The 23,096-nt window shown below is 46.0% G+C and overlaps 18 protein-coding genes across 18 annotated transcripts; 11 read left to right on the forward strand and 7 right to left on the reverse strand.

Annotated features, from left to right (window-relative positions):
- Positions 1–129: 129 nt before the first annotated feature.
- KL928_001277 (uncharacterized protein) lies at positions 130–2,244 on the forward strand (the record flags this gene model as incomplete). The annotated part of the gene is made up of 1 exon (XM_043201624.1): positions 130–2,244. One exon carries the CDS (start codon positions 130–132, stop codon positions 2,242–2,244), a length of 2,115 nt encoding a protein of 704 aa, XP_043061736.1.
- Positions 2,245–2,439: 195 nt separating this feature from the next.
- Positions 2,440–3,990, forward strand: KL928_001278 (uncharacterized protein; the record flags this gene model as incomplete). Its single annotated transcript, XM_043201625.1, has 1 exon — positions 2,440–3,990. One exon carries the CDS (start codon positions 2,440–2,442, stop codon positions 3,988–3,990), a length of 1,551 nt encoding a protein of 516 aa, XP_043061737.1.
- Positions 3,991–4,333: 343 nt separating this feature from the next.
- On the forward strand, positions 4,334–6,172 carry KL928_001279 (uncharacterized protein; the record flags this gene model as incomplete). Its single annotated transcript, XM_043201626.1, has 1 exon — positions 4,334–6,172. One exon carries the CDS (start codon positions 4,334–4,336, stop codon positions 6,170–6,172), a length of 1,839 nt encoding a protein of 612 aa, XP_043061738.1.
- An 801-nt stretch (positions 6,173–6,973) lies between these two features.
- On the forward strand, positions 6,974–7,744 carry KL928_001280 (uncharacterized protein; the record flags this gene model as incomplete). The annotated part of the gene is made up of 2 exons (XM_043201628.1): positions 6,974–7,457; positions 7,590–7,744. The coding sequence occupies 2 exons, from the start codon at positions 6,974–6,976 to the stop codon at positions 7,742–7,744; spliced, it is 639 nt and encodes a 212-aa protein (XP_043061739.1).
- A 45-nt stretch (positions 7,745–7,789) lies between these two features.
- Positions 7,790–8,752, forward strand: KL928_001281 (uncharacterized protein; the record flags this gene model as incomplete). Its single annotated transcript, XM_043201629.1, has 1 exon — positions 7,790–8,752. One exon carries the CDS (start codon positions 7,790–7,792, stop codon positions 8,750–8,752), a length of 963 nt encoding a protein of 320 aa, XP_043061740.1.
- Positions 8,753–9,079: 327 nt separating this feature from the next.
- Positions 9,080–11,554, forward strand: KL928_001282 (uncharacterized protein; the record flags this gene model as incomplete). The annotated part of the gene is made up of 1 exon (XM_043201630.1): positions 9,080–11,554. The coding sequence occupies one exon, from the start codon at positions 9,080–9,082 to the stop codon at positions 11,552–11,554; it is 2,475 nt and encodes an 824-aa protein (XP_043061741.1).
- Positions 11,555–11,584: 30 nt separating this feature from the next.
- Positions 11,585–12,541, reverse strand: KL928_001283 (uncharacterized protein; the record flags this gene model as incomplete). The annotated part of the gene is made up of 1 exon (XM_043201631.1): positions 11,585–12,541. The coding sequence occupies one exon, from the start codon at positions 12,539–12,541 to the stop codon at positions 11,585–11,587; it is 957 nt and encodes a 318-aa protein (XP_043061742.1).
- Positions 12,542–12,589: 48 nt separating this feature from the next.
- On the reverse strand, positions 12,590–13,495 carry KL928_001284 (uncharacterized protein; the record flags this gene model as incomplete). The annotated part of the gene is made up of 1 exon (XM_043201632.1): positions 12,590–13,495. The coding sequence occupies one exon, from the start codon at positions 13,493–13,495 to the stop codon at positions 12,590–12,592; it is 906 nt and encodes a 301-aa protein (XP_043061743.1).
- Positions 13,496–13,552: 57 nt separating this feature from the next.
- Positions 13,553–14,824, reverse strand: KL928_001285 (uncharacterized protein; the record flags this gene model as incomplete). The annotated part of the gene is made up of 1 exon (XM_043201633.1): positions 13,553–14,824. One exon carries the CDS (start codon positions 14,822–14,824, stop codon positions 13,553–13,555), a length of 1,272 nt encoding a protein of 423 aa, XP_043061744.1.
- A 116-nt stretch (positions 14,825–14,940) lies between these two features.
- Positions 14,941–15,270, forward strand: KL928_001286 (uncharacterized protein; the record flags this gene model as incomplete). Its single annotated transcript, XM_043201634.1, has 1 exon — positions 14,941–15,270. One exon carries the CDS (start codon positions 14,941–14,943, stop codon positions 15,268–15,270), a length of 330 nt encoding a protein of 109 aa, XP_043061745.1.
- Positions 15,271–15,412: 142 nt separating this feature from the next.
- On the forward strand, positions 15,413–16,765 carry KL928_001287 (uncharacterized protein; the record flags this gene model as incomplete). Its single annotated transcript, XM_043201635.1, has 1 exon — positions 15,413–16,765. The coding sequence occupies one exon, from the start codon at positions 15,413–15,415 to the stop codon at positions 16,763–16,765; it is 1,353 nt and encodes a 450-aa protein (XP_043061746.1).
- Positions 16,766–16,800: 35 nt separating this feature from the next.
- On the reverse strand, positions 16,801–17,082 carry KL928_001288 (uncharacterized protein; the record flags this gene model as incomplete). The annotated part of the gene is made up of 1 exon (XM_043201636.1): positions 16,801–17,082. One exon carries the CDS (start codon positions 17,080–17,082, stop codon positions 16,801–16,803), a length of 282 nt encoding a protein of 93 aa, XP_043061747.1.
- Positions 17,083–17,329: 247 nt separating this feature from the next.
- KL928_001289 (uncharacterized protein) lies at positions 17,330–18,346 on the forward strand (the record flags this gene model as incomplete). Its single annotated transcript, XM_043201637.1, has 1 exon — positions 17,330–18,346. One exon carries the CDS (start codon positions 17,330–17,332, stop codon positions 18,344–18,346), a length of 1,017 nt encoding a protein of 338 aa, XP_043061748.1.
- A 2-nt stretch (positions 18,347–18,348) lies between these two features.
- On the reverse strand, positions 18,349–19,644 carry KL928_001290 (uncharacterized protein; the record flags this gene model as incomplete). Its single annotated transcript, XM_043201639.1, has 1 exon — positions 18,349–19,644. The coding sequence occupies one exon, from the start codon at positions 19,642–19,644 to the stop codon at positions 18,349–18,351; it is 1,296 nt and encodes a 431-aa protein (XP_043061749.1).
- Positions 19,645–19,836: 192 nt separating this feature from the next.
- KL928_001291 (uncharacterized protein) lies at positions 19,837–20,166 on the forward strand (the record flags this gene model as incomplete). Its single annotated transcript, XM_043201640.1, has 1 exon — positions 19,837–20,166. One exon carries the CDS (start codon positions 19,837–19,839, stop codon positions 20,164–20,166), a length of 330 nt encoding a protein of 109 aa, XP_043061750.1.
- Positions 20,167–20,193: 27 nt separating this feature from the next.
- Positions 20,194–20,946, reverse strand: KL928_001292 (uncharacterized protein; the record flags this gene model as incomplete). The annotated part of the gene is made up of 1 exon (XM_043201641.1): positions 20,194–20,946. One exon carries the CDS (start codon positions 20,944–20,946, stop codon positions 20,194–20,196), a length of 753 nt encoding a protein of 250 aa, XP_043061751.1.
- A 338-nt stretch (positions 20,947–21,284) lies between these two features.
- Positions 21,285–21,842, forward strand: KL928_001293 (uncharacterized protein; the record flags this gene model as incomplete). Its single annotated transcript, XM_043201642.1, has 1 exon — positions 21,285–21,842. One exon carries the CDS (start codon positions 21,285–21,287, stop codon positions 21,840–21,842), a length of 558 nt encoding a protein of 185 aa, XP_043061752.1.
- A 45-nt stretch (positions 21,843–21,887) lies between these two features.
- KL928_001294 (uncharacterized protein) lies at positions 21,888–23,054 on the reverse strand (the record flags this gene model as incomplete). Its single annotated transcript, XM_043201643.1, has 1 exon — positions 21,888–23,054. The coding sequence occupies one exon, from the start codon at positions 23,052–23,054 to the stop codon at positions 21,888–21,890; it is 1,167 nt and encodes a 388-aa protein (XP_043061753.1).
- Positions 23,055–23,096: the final 42 nt, after the last annotated feature.

A 23,096-nucleotide genomic window follows, 5' to 3' on the forward strand; every position in this document is an offset into this window, starting at 1 on the left:
CTGGTATATGGTCTTGTATGTAATAAGAATTGACAAACCAGTCATCAGTAGTGAGTTTGGAGATTATGTAAATTAAATTTCCTATCTTATTAAATATCCGGATAAGAAGTCACTTTTTTTGTTTTCCTGATGACAATCCCAGGTCTTTGGGAGAAGTTTGCTGACTATGGAATTGAGGATCAACGTCTCCCCATAAGGGTCTATGCGCGGCAATTTTACAAAAAGAAAGCAAGACATTTACGAGTGGGAATTGATGTTTACCAGTGGATTTTCGAACTTACCCAGGTACCTTCACAATATAAAGGAGATGTAGCCAGCATTGGTGACGAGAAAGTGATTTTAAATTTCTCTTCTCGTATCAGGGAGCTCATAAAGCTGCATATCTCTTTTGTCTTTGTTTTTGACGGCCGTTATAAGACACACAAAAGAAGATGGGGAGACGTTCTCTACACTGACGATGACTATTATGCTGAATACCTTGTAACAAACGAACAGATCCGCCAAAGCGGCCTATACGAGGAGCCAGGGGCAAAGATTGTCTACTTGATCAAGAAGCTATTAAAACTATGGAATATTGGTTACGTGCAGGCTCCAGGGGAAGCTGAAATTGAACTTGCGCGATTGAATGACTGTGGTGTGATTGATGCAATTATTAGCAATGATGCCGATGGGTTTGTGTATGGAGCACAGACAATTCTCAAAAATTTCAGCCGCTGGGTTGCAGATGCTCCTGCTACGCAGGCAAATATGGAACGACAAGAACCGGAGTTCTATGTGACCCCATACCGAATGTCGAAAATCGAGGAGGTACTCGGGCTTGACAGGGATCGAATGGTGTTTCTAACGTGCATCAATGGCAGCGATTTCAGTCAAGGAGTCAGCGGATTAGGAATTACGCGTTGTATTGCGCTGGCGCAAGTAGGGAGCAAGATAGAGAGCGAATTTGATTTCGCTAAGGAATTAAAGCAAATATACGTTGCCGAAGGAAGACAAAGACTACTAGGTCTGGTGCCCTTTGGCAAGAACGAGAGAGACAAAAAGCTAAGCAACTTGAATGTGTTGCTACAGGAATCGCTCGCACAAAACAGCAAGACCTATTTTGGAAGGAACTTCAATGGGACGGTGTCTTTTCCTTCAGACTACTACTTTATGATCCATTTCTTTCCATACTTATGTCCTGAAATCTACGCCTTCAAGAGATACGAGACTAATTGCGTTGATTCAAGCCCCTCGTCAATAAGGCTGTCCACATTGCCACAACCGAACTCCGTGAAATTCTGCGATGAAGAAATCAGACTCAAGCGTCGTGGCTCACTTTGGACTACTGTCAACGATAGCGGTCCAGCAGAAGATGTTCCTCACGGCAATGAGAGCACCATTGCGTGGTTTGAAAAGCCCAATTTTCGTGAAATGTGCGATCTCCGGCTTCCTTTGCAACGTAGCACAAGAGATTTTTTGGTGGAGCATTTAGCTGAATGCTATATGCTTAGAGTGATCTACAATTTGGACTATTTTAAGAATGCCGAGATCTTCGTCAACTTGTACAAGGAAGCCCAGTTTCCCTTGAAGAGGCGTGCAGATGAGTACTACGTTCCTATCTGGTCAGAGGAGCAATATCAGGTGAAATACAATCGTGAACTAGTGTTTGGACAATTTTTAAAGGAAGGAGATCTTTATGATGAAAACTATCGGCTCATAGACCACTCTGATCAAAAGCTAGACTCTACATGGGTTCCGAAATATTTGCTCGAGCTTTCATCTCATGGACGGAGATTGATCGAGCAATACGAAATCAAAGCTGCGGAGAAAAAATCGCCACGCAAGTCGCCCCGCAAATCACCCAAGAAATCCCCGAAACGGCAGCTGTCTACTCTTGATAATCTTTTAAGATCGCCCATAAAGCGCAAGCTCGATCCAGGCAAAGAGAGAAGTCAAAGCTCTTCTCCACTCAAAAGCAGACCAAATCTCTCTTACGAGTCTCCTGATGAAGAGTTGGATATTCTGGAGTCTCCAACCAAAAGACGCAATCGACTTGACGTTGACGTAAGCGGGCTCCGAACGTCTCTGTTCAAGAGTCCAGATACCAAACAGAACGCTCCCACGATCGATCTAACAACCCCACCCAAGGAAGTCAACGAGAACACCGGAAAGAAAACGCAGGATACTTCAATTCTCTTTCTTGACACATCAGATGAAGAAGCAGACAAGTTGGAAAAGGATATCGAAACGTTTTTCAAGAGGTAACGGTTTTTTACCCCGGAATAAGCCACTTTTTGACACATGGGAAAGGAAAAATATATTCTGTAAAGGGTAAGCAAAGTCGTGCAACACAAGAAAAAAATAGCTCCAGAAATTGCTTGACAAGCTAAGTATCTTTACTAAAGTCATTGGGGATTATTCTCAGGATTACTCTATCTTGCCAGCTCAATCCTCACCTCAATGTCTCAGTCGAATTATTACCAACAGCAGCCCCAGCAGGGTTTCAACGCGCCACCTCCTCAGTACGATCAGCAAGGTAATAACTTATCCGCCAATGAGAAGCTGAACCAGAATTACTATTATGACCGCCCTCCAGCTCCCGAACCTGGTAAGGAAACTTTTGAAGAAACATTCAAGGTTGAGAAGCCTAAGTTCCACGACGTTCCATTCACCATTCTGTTTCTGGCTACAGTTGCTGGATTCTTTGTTGTTGCGGGCATCACCTTGAGGAATTACGCCACCTCCTACTCATATGAGGGATCTTCTATCTACGATGCCGGCAATTCCTTCTCATTAAACACCAACACAATCGTTCTATTTGCATTCGTTATTGTTGTTGCCTTGGTTCTTTCCTTGGCAACCATTGCCATTGCTCGAGTGTTCCCTAGGAAGTTCATCACCATTTCATTGATACTGAATGTCATCCTCGGTTTGGGAACGGCAATTGCGTACCTTGCAAAGGGCTACTACTCAGCGGGTATTGTTTTTCTTATCTTTGCCGCACTCACAGCGTTTTCCTACTGGACAATGAGAGGCAGAATTCCGTTTAGTGCGACCGTTCTTACAATTATCATCGATGTTATGAAACAGTATCCTAGTACATGGATCATTACTGCAATTGGTTTCCTCGCAATAGGTGCCTTTTCAGCATTGTTTTCAGCCACTGTGGTCGCCTCCTACATGAAATGGGGGGACGAGACCTCCGAGAGTTATAACCATGCCAGATTGGTTGGACTGCTTGTGTTTGTCTTTTTTGCTGGTTACTACATTAGCGAAGTGATGAAGAATGTTATACATGTCACTGTGAGTGGTATTTTCGGTACCTGGTACTATCTCTCGAAGTCCGATGCTGGAATGCCAAAATATCAGGCTCTGGGTGCTCTGAAAAGGGCTCTGACTTACTCGTTTGGGTCCATTTGTTTTGGTTCGCTGATTGTCACATTTATCCAGCTTTTGCGCCAAGGAGTTCAGATTGCCCGACAAAATGCTCTGAACAACGGGGAAGGAGTTCAAGCTTGCTTGTTGCTTTGCGCTGAGTGCTTCATTTACGTGATCGAGTGGTTTGTGAGGTACTTCAATCACTACGCGTACTCCTATGTGGCCCTCTACGGCAAGAGCTATCTGAAGTCAGCAAGAGACACCCATTACATTTTCAGCTACAAGGGAATGGACGCCTTAGTCAATGACTGCCTGATCGGAACAGCCTTGGGAATGTACTGCACTTTTGTTGGATACGTGTCTGCCTTGCTGGCCTATCTGTATTTGCGGTTCACCAAACCGGGCTACAACACCGAAGGGTCATACTACGCTCCAGTGGTTGCATTCACATTTCTGATTTCCTTGCAAATATGCAATGTTATCAGCTCCGTCATCAGATCAGGAACGGCGACATTCTTCTTGGCTCTCGCAAAGGACCCGGAGGTGTACCAAGCAAGCTATCCCGACAGGTTCAACGAGGTCTTCAGAGATTATCCTGAGGTGCTAGATAAGATTCGTACGCGCGAGTACTGAACAGACCCTGATGACTCGGATTTGAGGAGCCGCAATGTCGGTTCGGCAAAAATCGCTTCAACTTTGTAATCAATAATAACTAGAATTCAACTTAGATCATCACTGTATTGTGCATGTCGGCAGAAGTATGCGAGTTGCACCCGATATTTCAGGCTACGAAAAGCCGCATTGGTGTTATTTCCAAGGTGCTCAAAAAAAATATCGGCTGTCGGCTTAGTTGAGTGATTTATTATGCGGCTGTATGCACGAAAACAATAGGAAGCCAGTTAGGGACCTTACACCTGAAGAAAGCCTCAGGGAGTATTTAAAGGCTCGAAAACCCTAGTCTAGACCGGTATTCGATATGAGCACGGGAGATATAGAATCGATGGACAGCAACGTCCAGGAATATAAAGACATCGAGTCCGGAGCGTACAGGGGAGAGGAACATCTGAACGACAGTAATGAATTGACGAGTACTGTTTCCAAAATAAGTGGACTGGTTAGAAAATTCACTCATGGCGAAACGAATGACGAGGAAGACGACCGCCAGAAGCTCGAGAAATTGATAAGCAATAATTCAGAGGCCATCTCACGTCTTCTCACAAACTATGAAGAAGGTTACGGTCGTTTAGGGCCAGTCGAGCAGCCGATTGATCACGAAAAAACTGCAACCGAGTTCACACCCGATCCGGAGACCGATTTCCACGAGAACGACCCGTGGAAGTATCCCATCTGCCAGGAGACGCAGATGAGACTTGTTGTCTTCGTGGACGGTGACGAGAAAAACCCTCAAAACTGGGGGAAAGGCTACAAATGGTTTTTGACTCTGCTTTTGGGAACCATATGTTTCAATGTCGCATTAGCATCTGCGATAGTCACGGGGTATATGAAGGGGCCGATGATCACATTTGGAGTCTCCGAGGAAGTTGTCATTCTCACCGTTACTCTATTTGTTTTGGGCTTTGGTTTTGGTCCTTTGGCGTTCGCTCCTCTGTCAGAGGAATTCGGAAGAAACGCGGTTTACTTCTCAACCTTACTAGTTGCGGTGATTTTCATCATTCCATGTGCCGTGGCCAAAAATATCGGAACCCTGCTTGTGTGCAGACTGATTGACGGCCTGGCTTTCTCGGCGCCGATGTGTTTGATTGGAGGTAGTTTGGCCGACCTCTGGAAAATCAAAGAAAGAGGTCTGGCCATGACGATCTTCTCTGCTGCTCCTTTCATTGGTCCCGTTGTTGGTCCCTTGATCGGTGGATTTATTGGCGACAATGCTGGTTGGAGATGGCTTTACTGGGTGTTGCTGATTTTCAGTGGCACCATGTACGTTTTGTTTGTTGTTTTGATGCCCGAGACTTCGCACAGCACAATCTTGAAGGCTAGAGCTAAGAAGCTCAGAAAAATCACCGGTGACGACAGGTACAGAGCTCTGCCCGAGCTCAAGGTCAGAACTACCAAGCAAGTGGCAGAGGAGACTTTGCTCAGACCACTGATCCTTTTGTCGGAACTGATTGTGTTCCTGATCACAATGTACATGTCTGTCATTTACGGCCTGCTTTACATGTTCTTCTTTGCCTATCCCATGGTTTACAGCGAAGGCAAGGGATGGTCCGATTCCAAGACCGGCCTTATGTTCATTCCAATTGCCGTTGGCGTTCTGGCTGCTGTCGCCGTTTCACCAATGATTAACAAAAAATACAATGAAAGAGCTGACGCTTACAGAAGCAGAGGCGAGATTCCTCCTGCCGAGCTTCGACTGATTCCGATGATGATTGGTTGTTGGTTTGTTCCTATTGGACTGTTTGCCTTTGCATGGTCTTCGTACCCTCGCATCTCTTGGGCAGGACCATGTTTTTCTGGATTCTCCTGCGGATTGGGTTTCAATCTTCTTTACAACCCGGCCAATAATTATATCGTGGACTCTTATCAACATTACGCGGCTTCCGCTTTGGCCGCAAAGACGTTCGTCAGATCAATATGGGGAGCTTGTGTTCCTCTTTTTACCATCCAGATGTATCACAGACTGGGCTATGAATGGGCCACTACCTTGATGGCCTTCATTTCGCTAGCATGCTGTGCTATACCTTTTGCATTCTACATCTATGGTGCTAGAATTAGAAAATGGAGCAGATACGCTTACTCACCTACTCCTGACGCTGCAGTCAATGACAAAAGCTCTGAATCTACCGAAAACAAGAGCTAGCTCTGTTTTCTAATACAGTAACCAATCGTGCAACATGAGTCGAGAAAGGTTGCTCAGCAAGCGATCCGGTCACCTCTCGTGCCAGAACCAGCTACCCCTTCGAAACTCAGATTGCCAAATAAAACCCGTGCTCTAATAACGGGTACTTAAGTATGTCTAATGCTACATGTTCCAGGGATTAAATATCATGCATCATCCAATATTTTGATGACTCAAGACGCCAAGCCTTCGCTGAGCCGCCTCTTGACGCGAGACGTGCTTATTTAGTGAAGACGGATAAACGGCACTTCAGGGAGACGCGCAACCAGCACGATATAGATGCCCTTCGAAAGGTAGCCAGTCAAGCCTGAGTACTGGCGGTTACAGTGTAATCCCGGTCAGTTGCGGAGCCTCTCCGCTGGTTAGTAATTCCTGAATCGGGACATTCCCGAAAACGCCAACTTCGGCTGCAGGAAAACTTAACATATATTGTTAGATTACGGAAACAGCCACATAGCATAACTCTTTCCTTTTTCGAAACTGGATACGGGTTTGAATTTTGCCAAGACTTAGGAAATTCAGGGTTCTTGGGAAAACTTGGCAGTTTTATCGGACGATGGATCCGAGAAAAGACCACCTCTAAAGGCTATTGGCCAAACACAAACGTATGCCATGCTGCAACACTTCTTGAGTAGAGCTTTGTGTCGGCTATTTACCTGCGACCTACTATTTTTAGGCAGTCCCGCGCCTCCTTGTGGTTGCATCATAAATTATAAAAAGTATGGTGAGCGATATTTTTTGTTCGTTCCCGTTTTTTAGAAAATGTCTGAGACTATGTTGTTGGTCAACGAAAATAAGATGCCTACGTACCTATCACACAACCCAACACAACTGCCTAGTCTAGACTCTGTTCTGTCCAAGATTCAATCGGAGCAAAAATGGCCCCTCCCAAACCCGACCACTCCCCATCCGCTAGCATTGCCTGCTCCTCCAGCCTTGCTTCAGCCTCTCGGCAGACCAAATATACCCTCCATCGATATGCCTTTGGCCTCTATTCGCTATACTCGCCAGAATCCGTCCCACTATGTTGCTCCGACAGTGGCTCTTCCGACTCCCCAAACCGCAACAGAGCCGGAAAAGAACTCCGACCTCTCGCCACCAATGCGTCGCTACAAGTGCAAAGTTTGCAGTAAAAAGTTCACTACGTCAGGACATCTGGCAAGACACACAAGAATACACACGGGCGTGAAGAACCACATATGTCCGTACGAAGGTTGCGGCGCAAGATTCTCGCGACAGGATAACTGTATGCAACACTACAAAACACACCTGAACGCCAAGAAGACAAGGAAACGTGGCAAGAGCGTGTAGGAATTTGCCCAACCACCAGATGAGCTCGCTGTTTTCCCCTATTCGTCGATTCCGAACTTGTGCACAGCCCTAATTTCTGTGCCACGGAAGCTTGGCGCACCAAGGGTTCGATTTGCCAAGATTTTTTTGCGTTCGCGATCAGACAGGGATGAGTTTTCCGGTGGTCTCGCGCATCCGTGCACCGGATCACTAGCTCGAAAATCACCAGATTTATCATCCTAGTTGGAATATAAATAGAGACGTATATACCACTTTTAAGGACAAAGAATGGCCTCGGTTTTGGACCCTGCTCTGCCCATCCGGGTGCAGATGGAGCGACTCGTGAAACAGAAACAGCTCGAGATCACCAGTGGTTTGGAGTCCCTCGACTCAGTCAGTTTTCGTGCAGACGAATGGGAACGGGGTGAATCTGGAGGTGGAGGCCGGTCCATGGTGTTGCAGAACGGCAAAACCTTCGAGAAAGGTGGTGTCAACGTGTCTGTTGTTCACGGTGTGCTTCCTCCTCAGGCTATAGAGAAAATGAAAGCAGATCATAAGAACATCAAGACCAGCGCTGGTGGCAGCGTACAGTTCTTTGCTTGCGGGCTGAGTCTTGTGATCCATCCCTGGAACCCACATGCTCCAACCACTCACCTGAACTACCGTTATTTCGAGATTATGAACGAAGACGGGTCTCCGCAGACGTGGTGGTTTGGAGGCGGAGCCGATCTGACGCCATCCTATATCTACGACGAGGATTGTATCAACTTCCACCAGCAGCACAAGGCCGCTCTGGACAAGTTTAGACCGGATCTTTACCCTAGGTTCAAGAAATGGTGCGACGAGTATTTTTTTATTCCGCACAGGAACGAGACCCGGGGTATTGGTGGAATCTTCTTCGACGACTTTGACGAGCTGCCTCCTCAGCAGTGTCTGGAAATGGCGGAGTCCTGTTTCAACGCGTTTCTGCCTGCTTATCTTCCACTGGTCGAGCGCAGAAAAGACACCCCTTATACAGAGGTCCAGAAGGAGTGGCAGCAGATCAGAAGGGGAAGGTATGTCGAATTCAACCTCGTGTACGACAGAGGCACCAAGTTTGGACTACAGACTCCAGGTTCGCGGACCGAGTCGATTCTAATGAGCCTTCCACTCACGGCAAAATGGATGTACGACCACCAGGCACCCGGTCCGGAAGAGCAACGGCTGCTCGAGGTGGTCCAAAAGCCTGTTGAGTGGCTGGAAAGCAGCTAATAGACCAAGTTAATGACATTTATCGGACAACCGAGAGTCAGCTTTGTAATAAGCCTCGCAGCTATTGTTTGCTCGCACGAATATCCACTGGTATGCGGACGACCACTAAAATTTGTCGATTGAAGATCTAAGCATTTCTGATTAATATATACTAAGCATAAAACCTGTTTTTTAGCTAACACGTCGACAGAGGCTCAGCACGCAGTGGTAAACGGGCTATTTAGACCATAAAGTCTCTAACGTGCTACATTCCATTCGGTCTAGCAGTCATCTCTTTTAGTCTTGCACAGCCTTCGAAATAGAGAGAGATACATGGACCTCTTGTAAATGACATCGGCCAGCAGCAAAATATCCCCCGTGATGATGGTCCCGCGACGCCGACGCTGCGTGATCCTTGTTGCAGCCGTTTGTTTGCTGAACTTGGTGATTGTCAGTTTGGTGGGGGCAGGAACTCAGATGAATGTGTTGAACGACGTTACTGGCCTAATCCGCGCCACTTCGTCCTCAACAGACCCGGACGAATTCATAAAGTCGTTTGAGGAGCAGCTGGATGTGTTGGACATCTCGCAAGACTATGAAAAGTACTGGAAATTCTCCACTGCATTCAACAACCCGGTTGCAACCTTCGATCCTTCAGACTATAAAACTACCCGCGAATCCCGCTTGCTGTATGACCCAAGAATCACGATGTCTGTGTACCTAAGCCATATTCGCAAACAACTCCTGGAGCAGGGCGGCGGGAATGCTGCCCTAGCCAAGATAGCAGTTCCGTTTTCCTGGCAAGACTGGGTCGATCTGTCGGTTCTGAATCGATATCTAGAGCTACCCGAAGACCAGCGTCCGACCTGCGACGACATTCTCTACCAGGGCCCAGCATACGACCCTCAACACAAGTTCAAAAACCCAAATAAAAACATAGACAGCGCCTGTGTTGATAACGATAGGTACACCGGCCACACCAGCCGTGCTCTTCTGCCGGGATTCAACTTCAAAGACCGGACGGGAAAAAAATCTTTTCGCGACAAACTCATACATGCCAAGTCGTATCTGCTCTCGTATGCGCCCGTGCCGACTTCCATCGTGTTTCTTACGGAAAAAGGCTCGTACGAGGTGAGCATCTTTGGAGACTCCAACATGCTGGACAGCGGTTTGTTCGATGAGTTTATCGAGTCTCAGGCCAATGATACTGTTGTGGCCGACGCTTCTTTGGAGAACGAGATGCTGGTCAACTCTGTTGCTCCTTCAAAAAGCGAGCTCGATTTCGATTCGATGTTCACGGCAGAGCAAAACTATGAGTTTGTTATTCCTCCTGACCGATTCATTTACTCGTATGACCAGATCATCGAGGACTATGAAAAACGCATAGATGAGCTTGACGAAAAGGAACTGCGTCACTTGCAGACCCTGAGATACTCCAAGTCCATTCCTTCGACCAAGCTGCAAAAATCTTTCAGGGAGGTGAACATCATTTGGCCAGCTACATACAACGGCCACAAGGTGACCGAAAATGGAGGCCATTATGACTTCCGCTTCTTCAACGGCTTTGTGACAGAGTCCAAGCTCAACGAGTACGACGACGTGAACGAAAAGCGCAAGATCATACTTCACAGGATTATTCACACATGGTTGCAGTTCACCTACAAGGAGGGTATCGTGTCCTTCCTGGCTCACGGAACGCTTCTGAGCTGGTACTGGAACGCACTAGTGTTCGAATGGGATAACGACATCGACGTCCAGATGCCGATAATGGATTTCGATCGGTTTTGCATGAAGTACAACAACTCGCTTATTGTCGAGGATGTCCAGCACGGATACGGCAAATACTACGTTGACTGTGGATCTTATCCGACTCACAGAACAAAAGGAAACGGCAGAAATAATATAGATGCGAGATTCATCGACGTGGACAGCGGGATGTACATAGATATCACCGGCTTGGCACTCACGGATACGAATAAGCTACCTCCGAGATTGGAGAAACTGGACCGCGAGAGACAGGCCAAGAAGGAACAGGAGAAAACCAAGGATGCCCAACTAGCAGAGCCAACAGATAGCCTTACAGACACAGATATTTCTCAGAAGGTGAAGCGTGCTCCTCCTGTCAAATCAAACAGAGGTCCAGAGAGCTCCTCTGAGGCCTTGGAGAGAAATAAAGAACTACAGATATACAACTGCAGAAACAACCATTTCTACACATATTCCGAGCTGTCGCCACTGAAGTTGTCGATGATGGAAGGCTCTCCGTGTCTCGTTCCGCACGATTTCACTACAGTGCTCAATTCGGAGTATAACGGAGGCCTTCGAAAGAAACATTTCAACAACCACCTATTCATGGATGAGTTGAGATTCTGGGTTTCCACAGCCACGCTCCAGCAGCAGGTGTATGCACTGAGTGGCCAGCATGTCAAGAGCGTGGCCTTGAGAAAGTTTTACAATTCTCACAAGCTGCCTATGCTTCTAAGAATGCTAGGTACAGATGAATTGCTCAAGGAGTTCTATATAACTCACAAAACCACCAAGATGCACATGGAGGAGCTCGCGCTTATGAACGAGCTCACAGACCTGCAAAAAAAGGAGCGCTACTACAGTCTCATGGAAGAATATAAACGTACGCATGATCCTATGAGAAAAAGCTTACACGGATATACATCGGAGGTTGTTGCTCTTGGTGGATACCATCCTCAAGAAGACGCTGCTGTGTCTACGATGTCTGAGACGTCCGAGGAGCTGGATAAAGTAGTGATCACAGGAAAAAGTCAATCGAACGCAGGTGCTAGACGGATTCAAAAAGTTCAAACCTGAGATATTTATTAATGAAATTATCTAGCAGTTTTAGCTGTAGTTATTCCAGAAAGGGTCAGCTGCAATGTCCTCCAGAGTGCGACTATTGACAAAGGGCGTGCCAGAAACGTCCAAATCAAAGTAGTACAGTTTATCCAGGCCGAGTTTCTGCAGGTGTTTCAAGGCTTTCTCATAATTCAGGCCCACCTGTTTGACTCCATGGGAGTCGTCACTAAGACAGAATCTGCCCCCCTTTTCGCGTATCAGCTGGAACAGATCATCCTTCGGATACGATGTCGTCCAGCCTTTGCGAATAGCAGCAGTGTTCAGTTCGACAAGACCTCCTTGCGAAACGATGAGCTCTACCGTCTCTGTAATCACCTTCCAGACCTCAGGCCAGTCTCTTTCTATGTTGATGTCTTTGAGCTCTTTCCCGGTGTCTTCACATCTGTCGTGGGGCAGAGCAAATAGACGAATGAGGTCGAAATGTCCAATAATCTCTGGTTCGAGCGTCTTCACCATTACCTGGTGTTGCTTGAAATATGCTAGGAAAAACGCCTGCAACGTGAGATCTCCTTTTGCCTCAAGCCATTTCTCGCGACTAAAATCCAGGTCAATCCCTTTCAAATGATGGACAGAACCGACAATCACATCGGGTCTCAGTTCCCGCTTGAACTGCAAACATTTACTTAGATGGTACTCGTCAATTCCTCCTTCTGTCTCAAAACCAACAAGAATTTTCAGTCTGGAAGAGCGGTCCGCGTTCACTGCCTTCTGGATGAGTCGCGCATGCACATAGTATTTCTCAAAATTCTCGACTAGTGAGTCAACAGTGTATCCCTTGTCTATCTCTTCGGGATACATCAGTTTATAATCGTACCGGGGAACGTGTTCTGTGAGACAAAACACCTCAAAGTTCATATCCTTGACCCTTGCAACAATGTCATCCAAGCTGTCCACGGCGTGCGACACATATTGACCCGAATGGGAATGATGAGAATGAACCATCGATTGGAATTACCGAGACAAATGAAAACGGTCTATTATGTAATCTATTTATCGATAACGTCTTTTTTGTTGCAGGTATTTGGCATAGAGGAATCCAAGTAAAGTTCCTCCCAAATGTGCAGCGTAGTCTAGACCTCCCCATCTGTAGAAGCACCCAAGAATGTTATATGCAGTGAATCCGAGCAGGGCTACTAGAGCTCCACCCGGAAGAGGGAGGAAAAATAGTGAAATCCCGGCCTTTGGGAAAATGGTTGCAAACGCGGCAAATATGGCAGATATGGCGCCCGAGGCTCCTAGAGACATACCGTAGGACCGCGTTATAGTGGAGAACAGGATGGAGGCAAACGAAGACGCCACTCCCGAAATCAGATACAAGGACGTGAAATTAACCACACCCAGAACTTGTAGCATGGTGGTTCCAAACGAGTATAAGCAGAGCATGTTCATCAACAAGTGTGCAAAGTCTTGGTGGCTGAAGCCAGACCACAGAAGAGACCATTCAGAGAGTCTTGAAGATCCTCTTTCCAGTAGAAAGTACTTGTTCAAAACTTTCATTGTTCTCAGACTGGCTGTCTGAGCTCTCCAGAGCAGGAATATTCCAACATTGACTCCAATAAGGCCATAGAGTAAGTGAATTGGATGCCGTTTGAAGTATGACAAGGGAGTATGATTAAATAAGTAGGGCGTTGCAACGTAGCAGCCTGCGGAGAACCCAACAGTAAATATTAGCGACTTGACCAACGACCCAGAGACCTTTGGGTTCCCGAGTCCCCTTAGTCTGTAAGATAGTTCTTTGTGAGTGGCGTAATTCCGGAACTGAGAAGTTTTACTGGTCAATTGCCAAGGTCTGGTGAAAAATGAATTTTGGAAAACCGTCTTCTGCAGTCCCGCAGTGAAGAACGACCGCCGCGACCAATTTATGGGGCTCTTGTTGGCTAGAAGAAGTTTAAACATTAAAGTTTATATGCAAATTTCTGGATCATGAACGGATTTTTAATTCAAAAAAAATTATTACATAATCTGTTGTGCTTCTTTCTCTCTTTCCTGCTGCAACTGCTCCTTCTGCTCCTTCAATTCTTGCTTTTGCTGGTAGAACTTTTGCAAGACCTGAGGAGGGGGAACTCTCTTTCCTCTTCTGGACTGCACCGACTCGATAGCAGTCTGTAATTTGGCGATTTGAGAGGTCCATCCAGCGAGCCTGGAGGAAATAAACTCCCAGTCCTCCTTACTGGTACTGTTTAGTTTCGACACCTTGTGGATGTAAAACCGTTCTTTGTCTTGGTCCAATCTTCCTGCAATGAGACCCGACTTGATGCATTTAATGAGGAAATCTTCCACCTGGTCCAATGCAATATGCAACTCTTCAGAAATTTCAGCGTATGACAATTGATTTTTCTTAGACGCTATTCTGGTCACGGCAACAAGCTTGAGCTTGTTCGTGAGGTTGTCTATGTTGATGTTGTATGACGAAAAATTCTTGCTCAAGGCTGCGAGATCCTCTAGATTTGAGTCCTTGTATATGGAGAGGAGATTATAAAGCACTGGATCTTGTTGCAGTGGTTCGAAGTCGATAGAGTCCAAGTTTATGTAAACTGCAGAGTTGAGGGTGTGGATGAAAAACTGCGAGTACTCGATGGAAGAAAGGGATGATCCGCCCAATTGAATCAATTCTTTGAAGAGTGTCACCGCCTGTGTGTCGTTCTGGTCTTTGAACAGCAGCTCGATTACCTGCATATAAATGAGCTTGATGTCATCGCTGGAAGCTTTGCAATCTGTGAGCCACACCTTCAGATGTTGAGCCAGCGGACCAGCCACGTTGGAAAGTGAGTGCTTCGAAACTATGGAGAGGATGTCTTTGAGCACCTGCACTCTGAGTTGGGACTGTGGGGGAACAAAATTAAACAGATTAGACAAAACAGACACAAGCGAACTGACTCTGATACTGGACCTGTCTTTGGACAGCACGTCATCAGGAACAACGACGACTTTTTGGATCTCAGGCAAGATTGCAGATAGCTGTTGCTCCAGAGACACGTCCAGTTCGCTCCTGAGAATGTCTATAAGATGTAGCAGTAGGTTGAAGGTAGGCTCAAACACTTTATCGCTCAGTTTAGCGAGCTCCCGACTCGATTCCAGCACTTTTGTGAGAAGCTCTTGTTTGTTTTCTTGTTCTGCCAGAGTCTCAAAGCCACTTTGATACGCCGTCTTGAGTTCAGAATCAAGTATGGCAGCATACTCCACAGCGCACTCTCCCGCGAATCTTTCGGAAACGATGGTAAACATGTTGATTTATTGGAGGGATATGTTCGTTGAAGTTGGATATATTAAATTGCACTGAAAAATTTTTATATCATCAAACGTTACCCGGAGCCTCTTCTTCCTAGGACAGCCTATCAATCATGACCAAGGACACCAATGAGCTGCTTCCAACGGCTGAATACTCAGGCCCAGTGTCCAGGACATTTGAGGTTGACCCATCGAAACCGCATTCGACGTCCGGACGCACCAACGGGCCGTCTGACTACGTTCTTGCTGCTGGTGCTGTGGATAGAGATGCTCCCACAGAGGCCCCAGATACGCGAATCGGACGACTCCGAGCTTATGTTACCACACTACAGGATGAAGTGAACGAGTTCTTGACAGAACGGATGAAAAGCAAGGGCGAAGAGGAGGGGCAAGACCTTGTGAATCCTGAGGAGGAAGAGGAGGAGGACCAGAGTGGTCTCTGATCCATTTGCTGTACGATACTAATGAAACGGCGAACTGCCACCTGTCGACGGCCTTTTGTTAGGTTTATGTGACCTGCAAATATCGATTACTAATTAACGAGCTTCATGTCTAATATTTCTAAAAGAATATATTTATGTTAATATGAGACGCTTTTCGACGTTCCTCAGTTTGCGGGCAATTCCGCCGCGAGGACTCGTCAAGCTCAATAGGAAGCTGCTTGAGATCAAGGGTCCTGACTCCGCCAAGTTTTTGAATGGACTGCTGACGACCAAGATGCTGCCCACTTTCGAGAAAAAGAACCTCACCACGATATCCGCCAGCGATCTACAAGCATTGGAGAACTCTAAAATGCTCGGACTTACAGACGAGCAGATGCAAAAGGATAACTGGGGCATTCTTCACGAGGACGAGACCTACGACCCTGATGTTCCAGAACGACTGGGCATCAGGAGAGACGGCCGGTACTCCATGCTTCTAAATTCCAGGGGACGAGTTCTGTCTGATCTATTTGTCTATCCGACTCCTTATATTCCAAGCAATGGCCCTAAGTACTTGCTTGAGATGGCACCGAAGAATTTTGGGCAAATCCAGATGATGCTCAAATTGCACAAACTTCGAGCAAAGATTGATATTTCGGTTGCAAATTATAACTCGTGGTTTTACTACGACCATTCTGAGGAATTCGATGAGTTTTACGACTTGTTACAGTCAGAGTATCTCAATAATAGAAACTCCAAGAGTGTGGAAGCCGCTTCTACCTGGAGCAAGTATTTACAAGACAGGCTTGTGAATGAGGAGATACTGACCAAGGACAATGCCTCGCAGTTACAAGGGTTCGCAATCGACGACCGTGCGCCATGTTTTGGGCTCAAATTCATTCTTCCTCCTGAAAGCCAGCTTGAAAACCTAGAGGACATTCAAGTGGAACACGAAGTGTATGATACTTTGCGCACTCTGGTTGGGATTTCAGAGATTTCCGACTTCAAGTCCGAAACACTACCCTTTGAAAACAACCTCGATTACATGAATGGAATAAATTACAACAAGGGATGCTATGTAGGCCAGGAGCTCACTATCAGAACGTTTCACTCGGGTGTCATTAGAAAACGGGTCATGCCCGTACAATTGTTCAGAGTCGGAGAGCCTGTGAGCGCGGAAATAAAATTGGCAGACGAAGACCTGGGTCTGGGCCAGTATACTGATCTGCAGCTGGTCAACACGTCCAAGAAAATCTCAGACGCCGAGCATCAGTCCCCAAACCCATTTGGATCGAGGACGCGCAGAGACAAAAAAATAGGAGAGATCATCAGGGTGCAAAATAATATAGGCCTAGCCGTTGTATATGTGGCCGAGATCAATCGTGACAATGCGCCCGGTAAAAACGAGTTCCCTATAGTGTCCAAGAACTCGTCAGAGGTCGCAGGGAAATTTATCGCCAAGGTTCACATACCTGAATGGTGGCCCTCAGAAGAGCCCGAGGAGGAGGAGGAATAAGAGTACGACGATTAAGTAACGTGTGTAATATGATATTATTCTTTCAGGTCATCTGGAACCTCTATACCACGCTCCTTTGCTATCTGTAGTAGTCTCTGATTGTCCACACGAAGTTGACGAATATAGTTGGACGTCTTAGACAGAACAGCGTATTCTGACCTATTTTCTGACTCTGTCAAATCCGGCACCACCTTCACCAAACTGTCGAATGTTGATCTGATCTGTTCTCGTCGCTTATTTTCGGACCTGATGTGATGCTGTTTTTTCTCTTCTTCGCTCAGTTGCTTGTACGCTGTTCGTTTATCAGAAGAGGTCATGATATAATCTTGCCAAATCAAAAATCTCATCTATAATCATCTGCTTATGTCAGCGGCGGAGCTGGGGCCCACGCAGAAGTGACATCACTGGACGACACGTTTGCACAGCCTGTTAGACCAAACTCAGACAGCTTGTGCCGTAGGTCTGTTTATCTTGCTCACAGCTCCCGGTGTGTGTTCTAAGCCCTGATGCAAAATCTTGCACCTTTGCACCTATATATTATTTTCCTATATTATTTAGCTCCTTATGGCTATCCTAATCCCGTCCCTGACGTGGACGTACGCGACAGTTCTATATTTGAGCTTGACAACTATCCTGTCATTGCTGGCCTCAATCATTCGCCTGCAATCTTACAATGCTGTCAAGACACAGAATCCAGAGATCACGTTTTCAGAGATCGTGGTTCCTGTTCTTCAATTGGTGCCGAACCGGGCGTTGTTTTATCCTTGGACTTTACTCACAGAGACTTTCGTCGAAACATCTGTGTTGAAGTTCCTGATTGCCGTCACGGTATTCTACTTTGGCATCAATTATCTGGAAAAACACTGGAACCTCAACAACGAAAATAAGATATTTTCCGAAACGGTATACTACATCACCATAGTCACAGTGGCGACCAATGGAAGCACAGTGCTCCTTGAAATGCTGTTCCACGTTTTATCATTCCAGTCTGCAAAGCTTACTGAGCCAGTTAACCATGGCGTCTACTCCCTTATGATGAGTTTCGTCGTGGTGCTCAAACAATTGTCTCCTGAGCACAATCTTAAGATATTCAATACAGTGTCTATTCGTTTGAGACAGATGCCGTTTATCCTTCTTTGTACAGCTGTTGTTGTTTCTCTGATTACAAGGTCGTTGGTGCCGGTTGTGCCTATATTCAATAATTTCTATGTCAGCTGGGTTTATTTGCGCTATTATCAAATTAACACACTTAGCGATCTGCTTCCTTCCAATAACACCCGTTCCATGGTAAGAGGAGACGCCTCGGATACTTTTGCATTTATTCAGTTCTTTCCTGCTGGTCTGCACAAGGTGCTGAGGCCATTGTGCCGAGCATGCTACCACACCTCTGCACTGGTAGGAATCATAAGACCGTTCAATGACGACGATATTGAGTCCGGCAACTTGAGAACAATCAAAAGACTCAATACCCAGACAACAACAGTCACTCGTGAAATTGCAGATAGAAGAAGACAGGTAGCTCTCCAGGTGCTCGGTGAGCGAGTGAATGCAAATCCGTCAGGCACTAGCCAAAGAGCCTGATCTTATTTAGCAGCCTGCTGCTTCTTCCAGTAGGAATCCAATACCAACTCGCACGTATGATAGACATCGCAGCCCTTGAAATTCACAACAAAATCGTCTTCTTGATAGAATGAAGTATCGTCGACTTCCTCCGCGGTATTGGAGCTATGCAACGAAGCTATGGTCCGGCTTGGGATAATGGCAGATTTACTCAAGATCACCGGGTGCCACTGGAGGATATGCATCAGGGCATCTTTGTCGTCTCCGGCGAAACTTGGATATTTTCTCATCAGTGGATCGGTCCAGAATTCGAGAAATCCTTTACCATATATGTCATTTTTCAAAATAAATGAATCTGTGTCAAGTCCGTCCTTAGCTTGTGTGATCACGAAGCGGATATCGTCCGCTTTGGTCTTCTTGTACGTCTTAATGACCCCATTAGGTGGCACTATTGGCTGGTCTCTCAAAATAATCGGCTCAAGCGATTTCGGTTCCAAAAGATAGGAATAAAGCTCAATGTCGTGTCTCATAATGTAGGCGTTTTGGTCCAGATACCAGAAGTATTTTGCTTGAGGAAACGCATGCATAGCAGCTCTCAAAATGAAAAGCCTGGCCCATTTGCGGTCGTTGTGGAACTCCTGTAAAGTTGGAATGAACTCTTGAATCCATCTAACGTACACTCCGTAACCGTTTGCGTGAGCATAGTCGACTCTGTTTTGAACAATCTTGGTCAGATGTCCTTGCTCGAATTGCTCAAAGTCAACACCAGTGACAATCACAATTTCTGGTGATTTTTTGCTGCCTGAAGGTCTGAAAACCTTACGACCGTGCTCCTTGAATGCTTTTCGGGACTGATCCAGCGGGTTCTCAGAATTGGACTTGTCCTTTATCTCATTGAGCTCGTTAAGGTCGTCATCATCAGAATAGTAGTACAACTTCTCCTGAGGATTATCAGGGCTGACTTTTGATTTGAATAATCTGTCCAGCGTCAGCTCTCTCAGCAGTGGAGCGTGTTCAATGGGTGGAAAGATATAGTTGGAGTTCACAATTATCTCGTGCTTGTAAAGACCGTGGTTTTTCTGCAGCGTCTGAAGAGCCTCCTGGTTGGTCAGATGGTTGAAATTATGTCCTTTTCCCGATGAAAAGAACGCTCGGCTTACTATGTAGTTCAAAGTAAGGAGAGTTAGAACGGCGTACAGAATCGTCTTTTTGGACTTGAAATCATTGATCCGTCCCCTAAAAGATGCAGGTATGGGTAGAATAGGCTTGTTTTTGCCCTTAGGCCTTAGATCTGACCTTTTGGGGATTCCCAGATGCATTTGTAGTAGCAAGGTTTATCTGTGATTTGTTTGAATTTAATTTGGAACCTGTGGGCACATAACCGACTAAATAGGACTGAAATATTCATGGATCAGTTACAAAAAATAAAGAAAAATGTCTGTTCCTCCAGAGGCCCTCCAAAAGGTATGTAAATACACCAATGATACGCTGACACATAGCTCCTTGTGGAGATGGATACCCAACTAAAAGAGAAAAAAGAAGAATTGAGCATCACGAATCTCAGTTTGACGCGGTTGGCCCAGCAAAATAAGGTCCTCGATTTACAGATCCAGGAGATTACAAACTCGGGCAACGCAAATGTGTGGGAGAGCTGTGGAAAGACATTCTTGACAACAAAGTCTGAGGACTACATCTCCAAATTGAAGCGGCAAATGAATGACAATAAAGACTCCATTAATAGCCTGGAAAAAAAACAAAATTACCTCGAAACAACGGTGAGGACCACTTACGATAACATGCGCCAGCTACTGGGGCCTGAGGCCGCCACCAAATCTGCATAACGGATTGCATTTGTTTATATATATACATTACACTGCGCTGTACCCTCCTCTGCTTCCACTGCTGAACAGTTTGTTTGCTATCTCGCGCAAGAACTCGGGCAACTTGGTCAATGTCTCGATGATTGACTCGACCAGCTCGTTAAGAAACTCGTGTGAGCTGCCCACTCTGTTTGTGTTGATCCATGCCTGTGCTATTATATAAGACGCCATCACTATGACAAGAAGGATGAAGAGCCATGTGAAGACGCCCCACGAATTGGAGTCGTCGTTTTTTGGAGCTTTCTTCTTTCCGTCTTTGGGAGGCGTTTCGTTGGATTTGCATGCGCTGGCCGTCTCATAGTGGAGTGACACGGTGGAATAGTCAAACAAGACCAATTTGAGACCCTCTGCGTTATCTTCGGACGCACACACAAACTCAATTTCAGCATCTAATGTGTATGCTCCCCAATTAGCGCCACGGAGGTTGACAATGAAAGAGCTTGTGTTGACATCGAATTGTGGTGTCAATTTATTCGAAAAGGAGAACACCTCAGTAATCACTGGGTCATGGTTGGGAAGCGAAATTTCTGTCAATCCACATAGCTGAGAATCCTTTGGGCATTCTGAGGGAAAAGTGTCATCTTTGAAAGATCCAGAATCAGAGTCGGTTATCTTCAGGTACCAGGTTATTTTCTTTGTGGATGGAGGAGTCTCTTCTGTCTTGCTGACCAGATGAGAGCCAATCAGCTCCTTCATTCTCGGATAGGCAGCAAAGTGCTCATCCGAGATATCTATTGCCATGCTGAACCTCGCCAACAGTAATAGTAACGGAGTGATAAGATGAAGCATATCGAGAGATTTTGTATGTGTGTAATTGATATTGGATATCTTTTTTTAAAGCATACACCTCTGCACCACAAGATCAGAGATGGGATACTACAGTAGGCTCGCTTAGAAGCGCACGATGTAATTTTTTTTTGGTCTATCTAGGTCGAGGTTTTTTTTTCAGGGAACCCTCGTCACGTGAGTTGTAGACGGGTTCCCTTCTGACTGCCCCGGATTTTTCAGGCCGTGCAAGGAAAATTTTACTTTGGTTACAAAAAAAAGACAACTTCAACTGGTCTACACACAGAAAAAAAATGGCTAGATACGCAGCAACACCAGCTAACCCAGCCAAGTCGGCTTCGGCTAGAGGATCGTACCTGAGAGTGTCATTCAAGAACACCAGAGAAACCGCTCAGGCTATCAAGGGCTGGAAACTCGAGAAAGCCAAACAATACTTGGACCAAGTTTTGGACCACAAGAGAGCCATTCCATTCAGAAGATTCAACGGATCTATTGGTAGAACTGCCCAGGGTAAAGAGTTTGGTGTTACCAAGGCTAGATGGCCAGTCAAGAGCGTCAAATTCATCCAAAGCCTTCTTGAAAACGCTGAATCTAATGCCGAAGCCAAGGGCCTCGACGCTTCGAAACTTGTCATTTCTAACATCCAAGTCAACCAGGCTCCAAAGCAAAGAAGAAGAACTTTCAGAGCCCACGGTAGAATTAACGCTTACCAATCCTCTCCATCCCACATCGAGCTTATCTTGACCGAAGAGGAGGAGGCTGTTGAAAAGGCTAAGGATGAGAAGAAGGTCAGACTGAACTCTAGACAAAAGGGAAGACTTCTTTCTCAAAAGAGATTGACTGCTGCTTAGGTAGTTAGATATTTCAATATACTAATTGAGAGTTGACGAGATTAACTATGTAACATCTGTTTTTACTTTCTTGCGAGGCAGACTATCGGTATTGCTTTCCCATTCCACAGACTCCAGCCCTTTGCCAGATTCCAGCTGACTCCTTAATCGCTCGTATTGCTTGATGAACCGTGGTCGGCTCACCACTTCGAATTGGATGAATTTGTAAAGATCCGGGTTGTCGGATTGCGATCGCAGACCTCTGAATAAGTCTACAATATCGCCAACGGTCACCTTGGAACAGTGTATGCTGTCTTCCTCGATTGCCAGATCGCCAAGACTGCTGCATCTGAGAACTAGTTCGCGTTCCTCGTTGAACCGATGCGATGCTTTGAGACGAGAGAAGAACAATCCGAGAGTGAGCCCGAATATATCTTCGTCAAAGAGAACGGAGAGGTCTTTGAAATCAGCCTCTTCTGGAACATTAGGCTGAACCAGTTTGTAAACTTCCGTCCCTAAATCGATGTAGATAGGCACCTCATATGACAAGTCACTTGGCTGCGTTACCATTTCACTAGGCTCTTCTGGTGCGTCTTGATTCTCCTCGATCGTGCCAGCCTGCTGTATCCCTTCCTGGCCATTTTCGTCGGCCGGCTCTTCGTCTGTTAAACCCACTTCTTCATCCTCCTCTTCACTCCCCTCTTCATCCCCCTCTTCAGCCCCTTTTTCTTCGTCGTTGTCCTTCTCTTCTTCGCCCCCCAATTGTGGCTCCTCGATTGGCTGTGTCTCGCGCCCCTCTTCCAATTCCTCCGGTTCTTCCGTCTCTAGCTCTACATGGTCACTTTCATATTCTAGCTCGCTTTCCCCGTCCTCAGTGTATTCAGTTCTCTCGTCAACGAGCTCTTGCCCTCGCGTCGCCACGTCTGCCGCGTTTGGCTTTTCCGTGTCGTCGTCCAGCAACGAGCCCACACTCTCTAATTCTACGTCATCGTCTTCAACACTCACCTGTTTTTGCGGTTCCAGCTGGGCCTTTTCCCGAGTTTCAAGAACCTCAATATCCATTGCAATAAAATATAAATAATTTTTTAGTGAGTTATTTGGATTGATAATAGCTAGAATTTGATGTTTACTTACAGATTTCTTTGCTTGTTTCATAATGTCGTCATCATGAAATGCTACAATTGATCCTGGCGTATGACGAAGCTGCCGGTCTTTCCATTCGCAGGACTGCATAGTTCAAAAATGATAGGTAATTGAATCTGTTATCTGGAGATC

The sequence above is a fragment of the Ogataea angusta genome (genome assembly GCF_019207475.1).
Source record: "Ogataea angusta isolate 61-244 chromosome Unknown 61-244_NODE_2_length_1002155_cov_89.706849, whole genome shotgun sequence".
Taxonomy (NCBI): domain Eukaryota; kingdom Fungi; phylum Ascomycota; class Pichiomycetes; order Pichiales; family Pichiaceae; genus Ogataea; species Ogataea angusta.